This window comes from Carassius carassius, chromosome 18 (genome assembly GCF_963082965.1).
Source record: "Carassius carassius chromosome 18, fCarCar2.1, whole genome shotgun sequence".
Taxonomy (NCBI): domain Eukaryota; kingdom Metazoa; phylum Chordata; class Actinopteri; order Cypriniformes; family Cyprinidae; genus Carassius; species Carassius carassius.
The window spans coordinates 12,248,235-12,268,950 of NC_081772.1; the positions used below are offsets into that span (position 1 = coordinate 12,248,235).

The 20,716-nt window shown below is 37.3% G+C and overlaps 1 protein-coding gene across 1 annotated transcript in view; it reads left to right on the forward strand.

Moving 5' to 3' along the window:
• LOC132092399 (ryanodine receptor 3-like) overlaps positions 1 to 20,708 on the forward strand; it is a 94,058-nt gene extending 73,350 nt beyond the window's left edge. Inside the window, exons 79-101 of the mRNA XM_059498619.1 lie at positions 63 to 139; positions 230 to 303; positions 5,407 to 5,487; positions 5,721 to 5,809; positions 5,933 to 6,061; positions 6,148 to 6,252; positions 13,827 to 13,908; positions 13,990 to 15,293; positions 15,693 to 15,736; positions 15,808 to 15,973; positions 16,072 to 16,158; positions 16,261 to 16,455; positions 16,564 to 16,694; positions 17,042 to 17,084; positions 17,165 to 17,292; positions 17,371 to 17,431; positions 17,509 to 17,655; positions 17,746 to 17,880; positions 18,124 to 18,280; positions 18,440 to 18,504; positions 18,577 to 18,677; positions 18,789 to 18,840; positions 19,650 to 20,708. Of these exons, the coding sequence (XP_059354602.1) occupies positions 63 to 139; positions 230 to 303; positions 5,407 to 5,487; positions 5,721 to 5,809; positions 5,933 to 6,061; positions 6,148 to 6,252; positions 13,827 to 13,908; positions 13,990 to 15,293; positions 15,693 to 15,736; positions 15,808 to 15,973; positions 16,072 to 16,158; positions 16,261 to 16,455; positions 16,564 to 16,694; positions 17,042 to 17,084; positions 17,165 to 17,292; positions 17,371 to 17,431; positions 17,509 to 17,655; positions 17,746 to 17,880; positions 18,124 to 18,280; positions 18,440 to 18,504; positions 18,577 to 18,677; positions 18,789 to 18,840; positions 19,650 to 19,745 (3,549 nt within the window). The 3' untranslated portion in view covers positions 19,746 to 20,708. The remainder of the gene's footprint in view (positions 1 to 62; positions 140 to 229; positions 304 to 5,406; positions 5,488 to 5,720; positions 5,810 to 5,932; positions 6,062 to 6,147; positions 6,253 to 13,826; positions 13,909 to 13,989; positions 15,294 to 15,692; positions 15,737 to 15,807; positions 15,974 to 16,071; positions 16,159 to 16,260; positions 16,456 to 16,563; positions 16,695 to 17,041; positions 17,085 to 17,164; positions 17,293 to 17,370; positions 17,432 to 17,508; positions 17,656 to 17,745; positions 17,881 to 18,123; positions 18,281 to 18,439; positions 18,505 to 18,576; positions 18,678 to 18,788; positions 18,841 to 19,649) is intronic.
• Positions 20,709 to 20,716: the final 8 nt, after the last annotated feature.

Consider the following 20,716-nt stretch of genomic DNA (forward strand, 5'->3'; position numbering starts at 1 on the left):
GTTAGTTGTGTCCCCTAGTAAAAGTAATCTAGGTAAATGTGTGTTAATGCTGTATATTTTAGAAAATGCTGGATTATTTGAAGGAAAAACGAGATGCGGGCTTCTTTAAAAGTTTATCTGGACTAATGATGTCATGCAGGTGTGTGTGAACATATTCTTGTACTTATCAGTTTTGCCCTACAGTGATTATTAATTTGGAATAACTTTATAAATTCTGTATCTCTGGCAGTGTGCTGGATTTAAATGCATTTGAAAGGCAAAATAAGGCAGAGAGTCTTGGAATGGTGACTGAAGAGGGGTCAAGTAAGCCAATAAGCTTTATTCTTCTCTATCTGCACTTTTAATGTGAACTGTTTTGATAACAGGACGTGTATTCTATTTCTCCTGCTATTATACTACAAAACAGTTTTGTGTTTGTATACTATGTATATGCAGAGTATATTTGCTTCTTTTTAGTATGTACAGCATTCGCAGTGGCATCAGTTCTGGTCCTTCCTTTGGCTAGCTGGCAAATGCTGCACCCTATATAACTTGTGAAGTGCACTGTTATTGTGTACGTGGATTCACTGCAACATGTGGAAGTTGCAGTATTCTCCTCATGCAATGCCAAATGTCTATGGGATGCCATTAACATAAAATGCTTTATTGTCCAGTAATTAAAGGGCTTCATCTTCAAAGGTGAAATGAAGGACCACAGTGGTGTGATGATGCTATGCACAACAACTTTAGACAAAGCAATGCAATAATTGGCACGCTCCTCATTAATGCTAAACAACGTAAAATATCTAAAGATAAATATATGAATATTGTTGCTGAAGTTATTTCTGACAGGGGTGATGTAAATGTTTTAGTTTTTTTTCTTCTTCATTGTTTGGTTTCCTGTTTTACCCCCAAATAATAATAAATAATAATTTTGCTAAATTAATTTCTGACAGGACAGATTGCATTGGGACTTAATTTTTTACCCCCACATACTGTAATCTGTTCAGATATTTAGATTTTTCTCAGTAGGTTATATTACTGTTACACAGTAATGTGAATAATTCCATCCATTTTCTTTTATTATTAAAATTAAATTAACAGAGTGGAACAAAAACTTCTATGTATTATTATTATAAATTTAAGTATTTTGTTTTTACTTTTATACAACTAAGGACATTTTTATACAACTTATAAATTCTAATTTCTGTTTTTTACTCTTTTGTTTTTTAGAGTGAAATACAACCCAGATGTTTACAACCCACATATATTCTTGAAAGGCTTAATGATATGGCTTAGCCATATTTTTTAATTTGATGGGTCAGATATCATATGAAAGGCAACATAGTTTAAGTATGATACAGAACATAACTAAAACCACTGCACTGGAAAAAATACTAACACCATCTTAACCACCGATTTTGCCGGATTACCCTATACGATTGATCCAAGTTAATAATATGACATATATGTGTAACACAGTCAGAGGTGGAAAGAGTACAAAAATATTCTACTCAAGTAAAAGTACCATTACATTAATGAAATTTTACTTAAGTACAAGTAAAAGTACCAGTCTAAAAATCTACTCAAGTAAAAGTAAAAAGTAGCTCATTTAAAATTTACTCAGAGTAAAAATTACATTTTAACAGTGGGAGGGAGTCAAAATGGGACAGGCCAAGGGTGTCAAACTCAGTTCCTGGAGGGCCACAGTCCTGCACAGTTTAGATATAACCCTAATTAAACACACCTGATCCAGCTAATCTAATCATTTAGGTTTATTTGAAAACTACATGATATGTGTGCTGGAGCAGGGTTAGAACTAAACTCTGCAGGGCTACGGCCCTCCAGGAACTGAGTTTGACACCCCTGGGATAGATCTATTAATCTCAAACTAGTTGTTTTTAATTAAAGGAATCAGTTATTTAGAATAATAAAACATTTGGGCTGTTACCAGGAATATCAGCATCAACAAACTCATCTTTTAATGCAGAGGAAATGCAGAAGATTCATTGGAAGTGGCATTTAGATGTATTACACTGTTTAGTGCAGGACAAGAATGCATTTAACCTGCAGTTACAAATGCATGAATAATGTTTTGATATACAAGACATAAAATGTTGAATACTCATTTGAAATGATAAGAAATTAATTATTTAAAAAAAATCAAAAGAGACTTTAAATGTGAAATTAAAATGGCCAGTATGTGTCAGCAAGTCACTGTTAATAAGTGAGTCATTGCGATTGAACCGAATCATTTAAACGGTTGATTCATTCAGGAACGAAACACTGTCTTGTTGCTCAGAGACGCAAATCTGTGCTTTGGTGGCTGTGTTTGGAATTATTTTCTGTTGTAGAAATAGAGCTAAAAAAGGCAATATGGTGTCTAAAACGCAAGTCTCTTAATTAACTTGTTTACAGTACTGTTATATATATTTATGTATATATTCATGATGATTTTTGGAGGAAAAGATGGCATTCTTTGTGTGATTTTGATTTAATATATGAAATTATATAAATATGTTAATTTTCTGCCCCTATATCTTCAATTTTGTGATCATTCTAAATGGATTTTAGGAGACTGGATCACACAGTGAAAGAACGCACTATAAATGCGCGCGCACATCATTAAAACAAAAATAGCACACTCCTCACCACTGTCTTTTTGGCTAATTTGTGCAAAACCTCTTGCTAAAATGTCAAAGCTTCATTTTAACCACCAATGCAACGATGCAATTATTTAGCTTACCTCTACATTCTTGCGAAGGGTTGATGTCTTGTCGAGATTTTATAAGCTGCTAGTTTGGTCTTCCTAGGCAAGTACAGCTTACACTGCATAATAGAGCATACATATGGCCAGGGGTTCACTTCATTTCCTTCGAGTTCAACTTCAGAATATGACGGGGTTTCGTTTTCAGCGGTGTCTGCACCAATAACGCCTGTTTTGTCTGTCTGCATCTTTCTTGTGATTTTAGTGCCAGTTTGCCCTCCTGCCCATTATTTACTGCCGTAGTTTCCAGGGAGCCATTTATTTTTTTTTTACTCAGTAATTAATGTGTTTTAAAATGTAGCGAAGTACAATACTTCAAACAAAATATACTTAAGTAAAGGTAAAATTACAGATTTAAAAAATTACTTTAAAAAGTATTAGTACACAAAAAAGCTACTCAATTACAGTAACGCGAGTAAATGTAATTCGTTACTTTCCACCTCTGAACACAGTAGCTATGTGGTCCAGCTTTTAATTTCATTATGTATTGCATCTAAATAAAATCAGGAGGCCTTATATTCCATGAAACACATCTGAACTCTGTCTGTCAACATCTGTAACTGCATGTCCATCCTCTCTCTAAAAGTTCAACGACTCTTCTTTTTTCTTTCTGAAATTCAGTCGTTCTCCATTTGCTTATGTCTGCTCTCTGTTTGTTTTCCATCATTTTATACTGGATTGCAGTCAACATGAGAGAGCGGGGTAAATATAGTTTAGCTACTCATTTCGCAATGCTCTACCCTGGCATGTCGCCATTTCTCAAAACTTTTCCCTCTCCCTTGCTACTGGTGATATGAATGCCAACTTTTCAGCGCTGGCTTGTAGAGACTAATGCATGTTGACACAGAATTAAGACAGAACTAAGAATAAAGCCAGGCTCATTTACCAACCCTAACTTTACTAAACTAGTTCACTAAATGGGAACATTTAGTTTTCCATGTGAACATTATGAATCATCTGTACTCATACATTGTTGAAAAAAATGAATACATGTTCGAAGTGGTTTACACTAAGCTAAAGAATATACCAGAGGTACAAAATGAGCAAAGAGCTTTGCCATGCTGTGAATTTAGGGCTATTTCACAAAGCTGGATTCTTACATCCCTGCTGAAAAATCCAGCATTGCTGGTCACCAGCAAAAGGTATGTTTTGCATGCAGGGACCAGTATGGGATACTGTTTGCTGGTCCCCAACATGGGAAGCAGGTGTGCTGGTGGACCAGCGTAAGGTATGTTTTGCACGCTGGGACCAGCTTGAAATGCTGGTGGAACTTTTGGCTGCTGGTATGATCCCAGCAAAACCAAAACTAATCTCATATAGTCTACGCGTTACATATCATGTTTCTTAGTGTGTGCTAGTTAAAGACCAATTATGTAATGAATTTTAATAAAGTATTTTAAGAAATTAGCATAAGAAGAAAAAAAAAAACATGATGCAGGTTACATATTTAACGGCACAGTAAAACCCTGTGTTAAACAGTGCTCAGTTTTCATATGGTCCCAATCCATAGAGTAAAAGTAACACTGAAGCAGTGTTGCAGTTGGTGAAATAAAGTAAATGCACTTACAGGATTGACTCACAGCCACACAGCCTTAGATGAAATCAACTGCAGTTGAAATCAATGATACAGTATCTCACCTGGGCATGTTTAAAGAACTCCAAAAATAACATTGCATTGTTGAATTATTCTGAACCGTTTTGGCATTCTTTCATATGGTCTACTTGAAGTCACCATTATGGTTATTTGGGCACTTGGCCCTTAACTTTGGTTCAATTACTTCTACTTCAGCAGTTGCAGTTGCTATCAATGCTATAATTATTGTCTAAAATATTTCATATTCCTGACTGCAGTGGCATAACTTTTACTATGTACACATTTTGAAATCATTGACTGACAGCTGTATTTTGACACATGAGTTCTCAAATTAGCATTTAAGTCTTTAAAAACAGCGATTTTCAATTTTGAACTTTCATTATCAAGAGCTCTTGTTATTGAACAAACAAAATTATAATTATGTATTACAATAAATCATGTTTTAATCTTATATGGTTTCCGCATCATGAATCACTTAAATCTAGAAATATACAAGTAAAAACAAAGCTTGGCCCTAAAGACTGCTGGTATACAGACAACTGACCTACTCACACTCAATCCTGTAAGACCATGCTGGTGAACCAGCTTTACCAGCTCCATTGTGCTGTTCCACCAGCTACACCAGCACTAACCAGCATAAACAAGCTTGGACCAGATTGGAGTTCATGCTGGTTTATGCTAGACTTTTCAGCAGTGATGGCTAACTTTCACAAGTATGGCTTTGATACAATATGATACAAAAGGTTCTCCTCTTTATGTGTGCAGTATTAAATTATTAAAGTCATGTCAAGTATCACTGTTAATTATTTCCAGCATATACTGTACACCATTCTTTTGAAAGTTACCTCGCTAACCCAGCTTCTTGAAAATTTCTGTCATTTCTGTGTATTTATTGACAAGGTTTTCATTTTTTCCAGTCAGTTCTTGGGATGCAGTTGCAAGCGTGCAATCTAAAGCTCTTCATCCTAAGTGAAGCAAGCACCCCAAAAAAGTGCTAAATTTGTCTTTTAGTTTGGCTTTAAAAATACAGCCCAGAAATAATTTCAGTTCTCTATCATTTTTTAAGGTTCGAAAGTCCTACAAAATGATGACTTTACGAAGGATCTATTCAGGTTTTTGCAACTTCTGTGCGAGGGACACAATAATGGTAATACTAGAATTTGTTTTTGATTATGTTTTTTTTTCTATTTATTGCTATTTTTTTTTTATGAAATAAAAACTATTATTTTTATATATTTTTTAATGTATTTTTATAATATAATAAAAATAACTCCATCACCATGACCCATTTGACAGAAAAACTCTCTACTATATCTACTAAACTTCTATGCTTCACTGCCTATTCTTTACTATTTATTGTTTACATTTTAAATTCAACAGATTTCCAAAACTTCTTGCGGACACAGACCGGAAACACTACTACTGTCAACATCATCATTAGCACTGTGGACTACTTGTTACGTCTACAGGTAACACAAACTACATAAAGAGTTTCATATGAAAAAACAAAACAAAAAAAACATAGCCTTGAATTCTCATGAGTCAACTCAACTTCGGTCCTCTGTAATGGTCGTTCTTCTTGTCACCACCAGGAATCTATAAGTGATTTTTATTGGTATTACTCTGGGAAAGATGTCATGGATGAGGCTGGGCAACTTAACTTCTCCAAAGCTTTGGCAGTAGCCAAACAAATCTTTAACTCGCTCACTGAGTACATTCAGGTAATGCAAATACTCTACACTACTACACTATATTAGAGTTCAGTGGATGTCTGTGCATTTCATAATACTGTGTTTTCTATTTTTAGGGCCCTTGTATTGGGAATCAGCAAAGTTTGGCACACAGCAGGTTGTGGGATGCAGTGGTCGGATTCCTGCATGTTTTTGCAAACATGCAAATGAAACTGTCACAGGTAACCAGTCAGGGCAATGTTAATGTTTAAAATGATTTAGGGTGTCAGAAAAGGGCTAAGAGTAAAGGTTCTAGAATTAGTCTTAAAGTTAATGATCAATTGTTGACAGACCAGAAAGAAGTAGCCAACTGTTTTAATAGATTTTTTACTACTGTTGCTGACAATTTGATAAAGGAGTTACCAGTCCAGACTGGTTTATATAATGACAAATTAGTTAAGCAGTATTATGCTAATTGTGGTGTCACTTTAGGAGGTTTTTCATATTTAATAAGGTAAATGAGACTACAGTTTATAAGAAATTAACAGATCGTAAATGCAATAAAGCGACAGGTTTAGATAATATTCCAGCAAGGTTTATTAAAGATTCAGCTAATTTTATAACCCCTGTGGTCACTCATATTTTAAATCTCTCTATAGGCCAAGCTAAGGTACCTGATAAATTAAAACAAGCAAGAGTTTTCCCCCTTTTTAAGAAAGGGAGTAGGTTTGAGTGTAATAATTATAGGCCTGTGTCAATTCTATCTTCCTTATCCAAAGTGTTTGAAAAGATTTTATTTGACCAAATTGTATTTGACAGATTACATAAAGAAAGAATTGGATAAAGGTAAATTAAGTGGGATGGTATTACTAGATTTACAGAAAGCCTTTGACACAGTTGACCATAATATTTTGTTATTAAAATTAAATGCTGTGGGTTTTGACTCTAAAGCATGTAAATGGATTAACTCTTATCTTTCAAATAGGTGTCAAATGGTAGATTTAAACAGAGTGTTTTCAAAGTCAAAGTCAAAGTCACCTTTATTTATATAGCGCTTTAAACAAAATACATTGCGTCAAAGCAACTGAACAACATTCATTAGGAAAACAGTGTCAATAATGAAAAAATGATAGTTAAAGGCAGTTCATTATTGAATTCAGTTATGTCATCTCTGTTCAATTAAATAGTGTCTGTGCATTTATTTGCAATCAAGTCAACGATATCGCTGTAGATGAAGTGTCCCCAACTAAGCAAGCCAGAGGCGACAGGGGCAAGGAACCGAAACTCCATCGGTGACAGAATGGAGAAAAAAACCTTGGGAGAAACCAGGCTCAGTTGGGGGGCCAGTTCTCCTCTGACCAGACGAAACCAGTAGTTCAATTCCAGGCTGCAGCAAAGTCAGATTGTGCAGAAGAATCATCTGTTTCCTGTGGTCTTGTCCTGGTGCTCCTTTGAGACAAGGTCTTTACAGGGGATCTGTATCTGGGGCTCTAGTTGTCCTGGTCTCCGCTGTCTTTCAGGGATGTAGAGGTCCTTTCTAGGTGCTGATCCAGCATCTGGTTTGGATACATACTGGATCCGGGTGACTGCAGTGACCCTCTGATCTGGACACAGACTGGATCTGGTGGCCACGGTGACCTCGGAACAAAAGAGAAACAGACAAATATTAGCGTAGATGCCATTCTTCTAATGATGTAGCAAGTACATAGGGTGTTATGGGAAGTGTTTCCGGTTTACCTAATTAATGCAGCCTAAAAATCCTTTAACGGATTTGGATAATAAAAGCATATTAGTATGTTATGTGTATGCCAGGTTAAAGAGATGGGTCTTTAATCTAGATTTAAACTGCAAGAGTGTGTCTGCCTCCCGAACAATGTTAGGTAGGTTATTCCAGAGTTTAGGCGCCAAATAGGAAAAGGATCTGCCGCCCGCAGTTGATTTTGATATTCTAGGTATTATCAAATTGCCTGAGTTTTGAGAACGTAGCGGACGTAGAGGATTATAATGTAAAAGGAGCTCATTTAAATACTGAGGTGCTAAACCATTCAGGGCTTTATAGGTAATAAGCAATATTTTAAAATCTATACGATGCTTGCTAGGGAGCCAGTGCAGTGTTGACAGGACCGGGCTAATATGGTCATACTTCCTGGTTCTAGTAAGAACTCTTGCTGCTGCATTTTGGACTAGCTGTAGTTTGTTTACTAAGCGTGCAGAACAACCACCCAATAAAGCATTACAATAATCTAACCTTGAGGTCATAAAAGCATGGATTAACATTTCTGCATTTGACATTGAGAGCATAGGCGTAATTTAGATATTTTTTTGAGATGGAAAAATGCAGTTTTACAAATGCTAGAAACGTGGCTTTCTAAGGAAAGATTGCGATCAAATAGCACACCTAGGTTCCTAACTGATGACGAAGAATTGACAGAGCAACCATCAAGTCTTAGACAGTGTTCTAGGTTATTACAAGCGGAGTTTTTAGGTCCTATAATTAACACCTCTGTTTTTTCAGAATTTAGCAGTAAGAAATTACTTGTCATCCAGTTTTTTATATCGACTAAGCAATCCATTAGTTTTTCAAATTGGTGTGTTTCACCGGATTGCGAAGAAATATAGAGTTGAGTATCATCAGCATAACAGTGAAAGCTAACACCATGTTTCCTGATGATATCTCCCAAGGGTAACATATAGAGCGTGAAGAGTAGCGGCCCTTGTACTGAGCCTTGAGGTACTCCATACTGCACTTGTGATCGATAGGATACATCTTCATTCACTGCTACGAACTGATGGCGGTCATATAAGTACGATTTAAACCATGCTAATGCACTTCCACTGATGCCAACAAAGTGTTCAAGTCTATGCAAAAGAATTTTGTGGTCAATTGTGTCAAACATTTTTCTCTAAGAAGGAATATAATTGTGAGGATACCACCTTTTCTAGTATCTTGGACAGAAAAGGGAGATTCGAGATTGGTCTATAATTAACTAGTTCTTTGGGGTCAAGCTGTGGTTTTTTGATGAGAGGCTTAATAACAGCCAGTTTGAAGGTTTTGGGGACATATCCTAATGACAATGAGGAATTAATAATAGTCAGAGGAGGATCTATGACTTCTGGAAGCACCTCTATTAGGAGCTTAGATGGTATAGGGTCTAACATACATGTTGTTGGTTTAGATGATTTAACAAGTTTATACAATTCTTCCTCTCCTATAGTAGAGAATGAGTGGAACTGTTCCTCAGGGGGTCTATAGTGCACTGTGTGATATGATACTGTATCTGACAGCTGAATGGTTGCAATTTTATCTCTAAATGTATCGATTTTAGTGTATCATTAGCATAACAGTGAAAGCTAACACCATGTTTCCTGATGATATCTCCCAAGGGTAACATATAGAGCGTGAAGAGTAGCGGCCCTAGTACTGAGCCTTGAGGTACTCCATACTGCACTTGTGATCGATAGGATACATCTTCATTCACTGCTACGAACTGATGGCGGTCATATAAGTACGATTTAAACTATGCTAATGCACTTCCACTGATGCCAACAAAGTGTTCAAGTCTATGCAAAAGAATTTTGTGGTCAATTGTGTCAAACGCAGCACTAAGATCCAATAAAACTAATAGAGAGATACACCCACGATCAGATGATAAGAGCAGATCATTTGTAACTCTAAGGAGAGCAGTCTCAGTACTATGATACGGTCTAAATCCTGACTGGAAATCCTCACATATACCATTTTTCTCTAAGAAGGAATATAATTGTGAGGATACCACCTTTTCTAGTATCTTGGACAGAAAAGGGAGATTCGAGATTGGTCTATAATTAACTAGTTCTTTGGGGTCAAGCTGTGGTTTTTTGATGAGAGGCTTAATAACAGCCAGTTTGAAGGTTTTGGGGACATATCCTAATGACAATGAGGAATTAATAATAGTCAGAGGAGGATCTATGACTTCTGGAAGCACCTCTATTAGGAGCTTAGATGGTATAGGGTCTAACATACATGTTGTTGGTTTAGATGATTTAACAAGTTTATACAATTCTTCCTCTCCTATAGTAGAGAATGAGTGGAACTGTTCCTCAGGGGGTCTATGGTGCACTGTGTGATATGATACTGTATCTGACAGCTGAATGGTTGCAATTTTATCTCTAATAGTATCGATTTTAGAAGTAAAGTAGTTCATAAAGTCATTACTGCTGTGATGTTGGGAAATGTCAACACTTGTTGAGGCTTTATTTTTCGTTAATTTAGCCACTGTATTGAATAAATACCTGGGGTTATGTTTGTTTTCTTCTAAAAGAGAAGAAAAGTAATCGGATCTAGCAGTTTTTAATGCTTTTCTGTAGGATATGTTACTTTCCCGCCAAGCAATACGAAATACCTCTAGTTTTGTTTTCCTCCAGCTGCGCTCCATTTTTCGGGCTGCTCTCTTTAGGGTGCGAGTATGCTCATTATACCATGGTGTCAAACTGTTTTCCTTAACCTTCCTTAAGTGTAAAGGAGCAACTGTATTTAAAGTGCTAGAAAAGAGAGAGTCCATAGTTTCTGTTACATCATCAAGTTCTGAGGTTTTGGATATGCTAAGGAATTTGGATACATCAGGAAGAAACTTAAAAAGCAGTCTTTTGTGTTAGAAGTGATGGTTCTTCCATACTTGTAACAAGAAGTAGGATTTACAATTTTGGCTATATGAAGTTTGCACAGAACTAAATAATGATCTGAGATATCATCACTTGGCTGAATAATTTCAACACCATCAACATCAATTCCATGTGACAGTATTAAATCTAGAGTATGATTTCGACAATGAGTAGGTCCTGAAACGTGTTGTCTAACACCAATAGAGTTCAGAATGTCTATAAATGCTGATCCCAATGCATCGTTTTCATTATCAACATGGATATTAAAATCACCAACTATTAAGACTTTATCTGCAGCCAGAACTAACTCGGATGTAAAATCACCAAACTCTTTAATAAAGTCTGTATGGTGCCCTGGTGGCCTGTATACAGTAGCTAGTACAAACATAACAGAGGATTTATCATTAACATTTGTTTCTCTGGATAATGTTATATGAAGCACCATTACTTCAAACGAGTTATACTTGAAGCCTGCTCTCTGAGAGAACCTGAAAACGTTGTTATAAATTGAAGCAACACCTCCACCTTTGCCTTTTAGACGCGGCTCATGTTTATAACAGTAATCTTGGGGGGTGGACTCATTTAAAATAATGTAATCATCAGGTTTTAGCCAGGTTTCTGTCAAACAGAGTACATCTATATTATGATCAGTGATCATATTATTTACAAAAAGTGTTTTCGTAGAAAGGGATCTGATATTCAATAAGCCAAGCTTCATCATTTGTTTATCCATATTGCTTCTGTTTTTTATTTGTTGAACCTCAATTAAATTGTTAATCTTAACTTGGTTTGGACGTTTTTTGTTTTTTCTAGTTCGGGGAACAGACACAGTCTCTATAGTGTGATATCTAGGTGAAAAAGTCTCTATGTGCTGAGAATTAACTGACCTCTGTGACGGGAGGCGGCTAGCAGACGGTCGGTTTAGCCAGTCTGTCTGCTTCCTGACCTGGGCCCCAGTTAGTCAAGTATAAACACGAAGACTATTTGCCAAATTTCTAGAGAGAAGAGTGGCGCCACCCAAGGAGGGATGAAGACCATCTCTTTTAAGCAGGTCAGGTCTGCCCCAAAAGCTTGTCCAATTGTCTATGAAACCTATGTTATTCTGTGGGCACCACTTAGACATCCAGCCATTGAGTTATGACAATCTGCTATGCATCTCATCACCACGGTAAGCAGGGAGGGGACCAGAGCATATTACAGTGTCTGACATCGTGCTTGCAAGTTCACATACCTCTTTAATGTTATTTTTAGTGATCTCCGACTGGCGAAGTCGAACATCATTAGCGCCGGCATGAATAACAATCTTACTGTATTTACGTTTAGCATTAGCCAGCACTTTTAAATTTGCCAAGATGTCAGGCGCTCTGGCTCCCGGTAAACATTTGACTATGGTGGCTGGTGTCTCTATATTCACGTTCCGTACAATAGAATCACCAATAACTAGAGCACTTTCATCAGGTCTCTCAGTGGGTGCATCACTGAGTGGGGACACTCCTGTTTAATGTTTTGATCGGAACAGAAGAGCGGTGTTTTGACCCACGACTACGCTGCCTCACCGTCACCCAGTTGCCCTGCTGCAAGGGCTCTGTTTCCGGAACTGAACAATGTACAGGAATCCCTGAGCTAGATGCATCCAAAGCCATATCTAGAGCCCTAACATTCTTACTGTCCTCAATTAAAGTTTGGATGCGTGTCTCTAATTCTGAAATCTTCTCTGTCAGCCTAACTATTTCCCTGCATTTATCACATGTGAATCCCTCATCAGCGACAGAGATAGATAAACTGTACATGTGGCAGGAGGTGCAAGAAACAATGATAGGAGAAGCCATTACTCACCGTGCTTGATGAAACTTCTTACTGCGGTTGTTTGATGAACTTGTGAAAAACTGGAGCGAGAGGAGAAAAGAATACAGCGATAGGTTCGAATGAAGACGCTAATGACCTTTTCAGATAATTTACCCATCTCTTGTGGTGTACCACAAGGCAGCGTATTGGGACCCTTACTTTTTTTTAATGTACTGTATATAAATGATCTAAAAATGGCCTGTTCTAGCCACCTTCTATTATGCTGATGATGCAACAATAATTGTTACTGATGATAAGAAAGAAATAATAGAAAGTGAATTAAGTAGAGAGATTGCAGAAGTATCCAACTGTTTTTTTCAAAATAACTGTTTTTACATTTAGGCAAAACTGAAGCTATTTTATTTGGTTCTGCGGCTAAATTGAGAAAATGTTCCAAATTAGAAGTGAGGGTTGGAGATTTGACGATTACTGCTAAGCAAGAAGTGAAATATTTATGATGTATTTTGGATTATAAATTAACTGGGGATAGTATGGCTGTTCAAGTTCATTCTAAAGTATGTAATCGAATAAAATTCTTAGGAAGACAGGCTGCTTACTTAGATACTCAAACCTTAAAAATGTTAGCTGGTGCATTAGTGCAAGCACATTTTGATTATGCAGCAACTTTCTGGTAAAGTGGCTCTACGAAACGAGTGAAAATTAAATTACAGACTACTCAGAACAAGTTGTGTAGAATTATTCTATGCCTTCATCCACAAATGCATCTAAATACTAATCATTTTAGGGAAATAGGGTTTTTAAAAGTGGACAAGAGGGTAATTTTTCTTAAGTTGATGATGGTGTATAAAATATTACAGAGAAATGTTCCAAAGTATTTGTGTGACTATTATGTTTTCATAAGAGATATTCATAGTTTTTCTACAAGGTCAAGGATAAACAATATATACTTGTGTCGGTATAAGAGTTTAAATGGGAAGAATTAGTTTTTGTATTCTAGCGCTGTTGCTTGGAATGAATTGCCTGATTGCCTAAAACAAATTCATGAAGAAGGTCTTTTTAGAAGAGAAGTTAAATGTCTTTTTAACAATGTTTGAGGTATTATATGCATGATGATGTGTGTTGTGTTGATCTCATTCCCATTATGAACTGCTCGTCCATTTTTGAATTCTGAGGACCACAATGGAAATAAGCTTATGGCTTTTTTGTGTATTTTATCCTCAACAGTTTTTTTTTAAAGATGTGTATGAATTGGTCTTTTGGGCTTGATTTTACTTGTTTTTAATATATTGTCAAATAAATCAAATCAAATCAAAAATGTGTAGCATTACCAAACATGATGCCTCTTAACAATAAATGTCATTTATTTCAGGATTCTAGTCAAATCGAGTTATTGAAAGAGCTGATGGATTTGCAGAAAGATATGGTGGTCATGATGTTATCTCTTCTGGAGGGTGAGTTATTTTTTCTTTCAAACATCATAATGGAACTAGTTAGAGACTAGCAATGGTTTAAGCATCAACTGCATGTTACAGGTAATGTGGTGAATGGAACTATCGGTAAGCAGATGGTTGACACATTAGTGGAGTCCTCCAGCAATATGGAAATGATCCTCAAGTTCTTCGACATGTTCCTCAAACTGAAGGACCTCACTACATCTGACAACTTCAAGGAGTATGACCCAGATCACAAAGGCATTATATCCAAGAAGGAGTTTCATAAGTCTATGGATAGCCAAAAGCAATACACACAGTCTGAGATTGAGTTTCTTCTCTCCTGTGTGGAGGCAGATGAAAACGACATGTTCAACTACAAGGAGTTTGTGGAACGCTTCCATGAGCCAGCCAAGGACATCGGCTTCAATGTGGCTGTGCTTCTTACTAACCTATCAGAGCACATGTCTCACGACTCACGCCTGTCCACCTTTTTAGACCTGGCTGAAAGTGTTCTCAGTTACTTTGAGCCTTACCTGGGCCGTATTGAGATCATGGGGGGTGCCAAGAGAATTGAGAGGGTTTACTTTGAGATCAGCGAGTCTAGCAGAACCCAATGGGAAAAGCCTCAGGTCAAAGAGTCCAAACGGCAATTCATCTTTGATGTGGTCAATGAAGGTGGTGAGAGTGAGAAGATGGAGTTATTTGTGAATTTCTGTGAGGACACCATCTTTGAGATGCAGTTGGCCTCTCAGATCTCTGAGCCAGATGCAGCAGAACAACCTGAGGAGGAGGATGACGAGGAGTTGCACAGTCTGCTTGAAGGCTTGTCTGAGGAGGAAGATGCATCTCTTGAGTCAGGCTCGGCTTTCATAGAGGCCTGCACCTCTGTGAAGAAGAGCATGTCCAATTTCCGGAAAATGTTGACATTTAAGAGTATGAGGAAACAGTTTAAGAAATTCAAGAAACTGACCATCAGGGAAATTATCACAGGGTTCTTCTCCTTCTTCTGGATGCTCTTCACCGGGTTCTTCAAAGGCATTTTCAGCATCGTCTTTGGGTTCTTCCATATTATTTGGTCCTCCATGTTTGGAGGGGGTCTCGTGGAGGGTGCTAAAAACATGAAAGTGACCGATATCTTGGGTAACATGCCTGATCCAACACAGTTTGGGATCCATGGTGATGTACTGGAAGTAGAAAAAACCGAGAGCAGCGAGTTGGTGGTGTCGTCAGATATGGTGCAGATGACTGGGGCTGGTGCTGAGAAGCTGGAAGCAGATGTGGTCATGGATCTACTTAATCCAGCTGTGAAGAAGGAGGGGAAGCATGGGGCGGAACCTGGTCTGGGTGATGTCTGTGAAGTCCTGACAGAGTCTAGCGCCCCTGTTGAGAAAAAGAAGAGCCAGGTATCTTTAGACCTTAGTCTGCGTACTGTAGATACCACATTGAATTTTATGTGAATGAAAATGTGGCTGTGAGGGATAGACTTGCAATTTTGACAATGGCATATAAGGCCCTAGATCACATGTAATTCTCACAACTCAATTATTTGTATTTGTGAAAGTGAACTAAGTTTTTGGAAAGATATTTAAACAGCTGAACAGGCATGTTTTATACAACAGTACAATTCATTGAACACCGTGTACATCTATCCTCCATAGCCTTGTTTTCATCTCTTTCAAAACATAAATATGGTTCTTCCCTCACTATTATTGTAGTATTTGAATCCAACATGTGATACACTGCAGTGTTTCGTGCAATTTGTAAATTTGACAAAGAATGTTGTTGTTGTTTTTCTTACACAGAAAGTATCGGCAGAGAAGCCAGAATCCGAGCCAGAGAAAGCTGAGTAGGTTGACTAATTAGATGCTGCCTGATCATTTCTTTGGTAAATTATTCTGACACAGCAATGTTTTTCAGCACTGAGAATCAGGAGAAAAAAGACAAGGCTAAAGAGGAAACGCCTGAGGAACCAGCATCAGCAAAAGCAGCTCCAAGAGCCAAACGTGGCTCACCAAAGGAAGACTCTCCAGCATTCATGGCCAGCTTCTTTGCAGGGCTTGAAGTCTACAAAACCAAAATGCTGGTAAGAAAAGCTTCAGTCACATTTTTAGTTCAAACTTGTCCCACAGAAAATGTTGTTAAAGTGGCAAAGAAGAAACATTAACATTTACTTCTTTGTAGAACTACCTGGCTCGCAATTTCTACAACCTTCGTCTTCTGGCTCTGTTTGTGGCTTTTGCCATCAACTTCATCCTGCTCTTCTACAAGGTGTTTTGCAGAGAACTTTTAATTTATTAGCATTTTGAATCACCTGTTTGGTTATTTTTATAGTTGCTCTCTAAAACTCATGAATATTGCCGCTCTCTGAAGGTGACTGGAGAATTCGATGATGAGGAAGAGGGATCCTGGGGTGGTGAAGAGGAGGAAGGTGACGAAGATGAAGGAGGAATGGAATACTTCATTCTTCAAGAGAGCACTGGCTACATGGCACCCACATTAACGTTCTTGGCTGTACTGCACACGATCATCTCATTACTCTGTGTCGTTGGATATTACTGCCTTAAGGTTTTTCCCGATTTCTTTCCTTTGGTTACACGAATCAGGATTAAGAATATGTCAAAGCCAGATGCTGCTCAACAGTGTCCACGTAACCTTGTTTTGTCCTTGCCGTAGGTTCCTTTAGTCGTGTTCAAGCGGGAGAAGGAGATCGCTAGGACGCTTGAGTTTGATGGTTTGTATATTACCGAGCAGCCGTCTGATGATGACATCAAAGGACAGTGGGATCGTTTGGTCATTGCAACTCCGTAAGAAACACTTTAGACAGTCTCTTTTATTCAGTCCCTTACTTTACATTTACATTATAGTGTCAGTTTCAAATATTATTGTAGTGTAGCAATCAAAAGTACTATATACTGTAATAAAAGTGTACTTTAGCTCCACTTACATCAGTACAAAAAGTAGCAGCACATAATTACACATTACACTACTGTTGAAAAGTTTGAGTCAGTAGGAGTTTTTTTTTTTTTTTTATCCACATACTGTTCATCAGTATATCGTATCCATTGTAATTCAGGACGTAATCGATGAATTAATCCATCGATCCTTCAGAACATCCTTTGAGTACTTAGAAACTTCCTTACCTGTCTTTCAGGTCCTTCCCTAACAATTACTGGGACAAATTTGTTAAGAGGAAGGTAAGCAGAGTCACACAAAACTTGATGGTGTTTGTATTCATCCGACTGTCTGCATATCCAATTTCAACTTTCCTCTGTAGGTCATCAATAAATATGGTGACTTGTACGGGGCTGAACGCATAGCTGAACTCCTGGGTCTGGATAAGAGTGCTCTGGACTTTGATCCCACTGAAGAAGCTGTGGTAAAGGAAGCCTCCCTGGTGTCCTGGTGAGCTGACAGGACCTGGAAACATTAGGTTTGAAAGAGCATTAAAAGCACCCAGTCATGTTTTGGTTCCAATTGCAGGTTGAGCTCAATTGATACCAAGTACCACATCTGGAAAATGGGGGTGGTGCTGACGGACAACGTGAGTATGGCTCAGATCTGAAACATTAAAAAGAATATCCTGTATCGGCACAATAACATTTTGTCTTTCATCTCTAGTCTTACCTCTACCTGATCTGGTACACCACCATGTCTATTTTGGGACATTACAATAACTTCTTCTTTGCCGCTCATTTGCTGGACATTGCCATGGGCTTCAAGACCTTGAGGACCATCCTCTCTTCTGTGACCCACAATGGCAAACAGGTAAGTGTGATCCAGCAGGGGGTGACTGTGGGTACAGCTTTACACCAAGGTACTTCTGACCTGATGGAAATACCCTCTTTGTTTGAACAGCTGGTGTTGACGGTGGGGCTCCTGGCGGTCGTGGTCTACCTGTACACCGTGGTGGCTTTTAACTTCTTCCGCAAGTTCTACAACAAGAGCGAGGATGAGGATGCGCCTGACATGAAGTGTGATGATATGATGACTGTGAGTTTAGTTCTTCATTTTGAAAGGATCCACGAAGTACATTTAGTGTGTTTTTGTTCATCTGGCTGATCTGTCATCTTAGACTTATACTGACTGGATGCATTATATTATAAAATATTACATTTCTCATTTTTTTAATGCAGAAATGCACTATTTACCATTTAATATGTCAGGTCATATCAAATGCTAATGTGACCTAAATGCTGATTGGATTGATCATTAAAAACTCACATGAATCCTCAGTGCTACCTGTTCCACATGTATGTGGGTGTGAGAGCTGGTGGTGGCATCGGTGATGAACTCGTGGACCCGGCCGGTGACCCATACGAGCTCTACCGCATTCTGTTTGACATCACCTTCTTCTTCTTCGTCATTGTCATTCTGCTGGCCATCATTCAGGGTACTGTAGTGTGCTGCTTTAAATGCCTGATTAAACTCTTTATAAGCCACACTGATCTTCAATAGCAACAAAACTACCCAGCTGATCATAATCCCACAGTCAATACTTGGTACATTCTAAACACCAACATAATGGTGAATGCTTTCATTTTTAAACCAGGTTTGATCATTGATGCCTTCGGTGAGTTGAGAGACCAGCAGGAGCAGGTGAAAGAGGACATGGAGGTGAGTGCTGTCACACGTCTAAAAAAGAGCCCAGTCTGTTCCTGTTTTAACATGTTTTAATCTTGTGTGTAGACGAAATGCTTCATCTGTGGAATTGGAAATGACTACTTCGACACAACCCCGCATGGCTTTGAGACCCATACCTTACAAGAGCACAATCTGGCCAACTATTTGTGAGTAAACACTGTATATGAAATACTGTAACACCCAATATGTAAACATTTACACTATAATGCTTATTTTATCAACTAACATCTGAATATTCAAATATCCTCTTCTAACAGATTCTTTCTGATGTATCTTATCAACAAAGATGAGACTGAATACACTGGTCAGGTAATCTACTAATCCAATTAAAACTAGCGGCTTGTTTATAAAAGCAATATACACTACCTTTCAAAAGTTTGGTTTCTGTAATTTAATATATATATATATATATATATATATATATTTTTTTTTTTTTTCTGAAAGAACTCTTCTATGCTGCTTTTATTTGATCAAAAATACTGTAAAAACAGTAAAATCACAGTTCTGCTCATAAGTTTACATACCCCTTTCAGAATGTGCAAAATTGTTAAAACCTAAATAAGAGGGATCATGAAACTTGCATGTTATTTTTTATTTAGTACTGTCCTGAATAAGGTATTTATTTATTAGATAAATTAATGCTTTAAAAAACATGCAATTTTCATGATCCATCATGTTTTTTTACATTCTGCAAGGGTTATGTAAACTAATGAGCCGAAATGTAGATCTGTGATGTCAAAGCTGAATTTACTCGTCTTCAGTGTCTCATGATCCTTCTGAAATCATGCCAATATGCTGATTTGGTGCTTAAGAAACAATTCCCGATATTAATGTTGAAAGCATTCCTTGATACTTTTGTGGAAAGATTATTTATTTTCTTAAGAATCTTTGATGAATAGAGAGCAAAAGAACAGCATTTATTTAAAATATAAGTTTTTTGTGTTTTTTTTTTGGTCAAATTATAAATGTCTTTAATGTTCAAACAATTTAATGCATCCTTGTTAAATAAAAGTATTCATTTCTTCTTTAAAAAAAAAATTATGACCCCAGACTTTTGTATGTTAGTATGTCGTATGTTATTTAATCAATTATATCTTCATATTATCCTTCTATTACAGGAATCGTATGTTTGGAAGATGTATCAGGAGAGGTGCTGGGATTTCTTCCCTGCCGGAGACTGTTTCCGGAAGCAGTACGAGGACCAGCTGGGCTAGAGAAATCACACACTCCAACCTATATGAGCTCCTAATATCCACACAGATTTTAGGACTTTGTACAAGTTGGACACAACATCCTCAACTAGCTCTCATTATAGGCTGCTCACTAATTCATCCAATCAAGAAAAACCTCAATTGTTTCTACACCACAAATGACAGCGACATACTGAGAACTCGTTGTGATCAAGCCAAGAATGTGAACTCAAGTGCAAAAGAAAAAAAACTTAGCACACATTGCCAAATTAAGACACAAAGCCATGTTCGATTTAAAAAAAAAAACATGGGAAATAGCCTCATTTGCTTAACTCACTAATGCACACAAACTTGTGAGATGATATGTTAACATATGTTCGTTTTTGATGTTGAATGAATGTCTACACAAATATGCACAAGAATAGTATCAAGTGAGTGCCAAACAAAATTTATGCCTGTTTGATTAAAAAAAATAAAAAAATAAAAATAAAAAGAGACTATGAAGAATGTACGATGCCTTTAAAGACGGTAATCTGACTGGTGGAAAGAGAATATAATGATCATCTGCTTCAGTCTGCTAGCTGTTTCTCATACAGAAAAGTGCCTTATGACAAGAGACTATGCAAATAGTTTGTTCCTGCTCGTATGTTTTGCTAGTTTGCATTTTAGTTTAGACTATCATTGACTGTCTCACCTGGATTAGTAGTTTTGTAGCTTTAGTTGATGTTTGCTCATAAGTAAAGATTACACTGCCTTTTAAATGTTTGGTTAAGGTTAAATAACAGAAATTGTGTTTGCCTGATCATTTATGAAGTGCGATTGCAAAACAATGGGAATCTCCATTCGAGGACAAAAACGATTACATTTATTGAACAAAAGTCAATCCTGTAAACTGCTGTTGTATGGCCATTTGTATTTGTGTAGTAGCTTTGGTGATTTGCATTTGTTTTGAGCAGGGGGAATGAAAATAAAGTAGCTAATGCAATACATCCCAG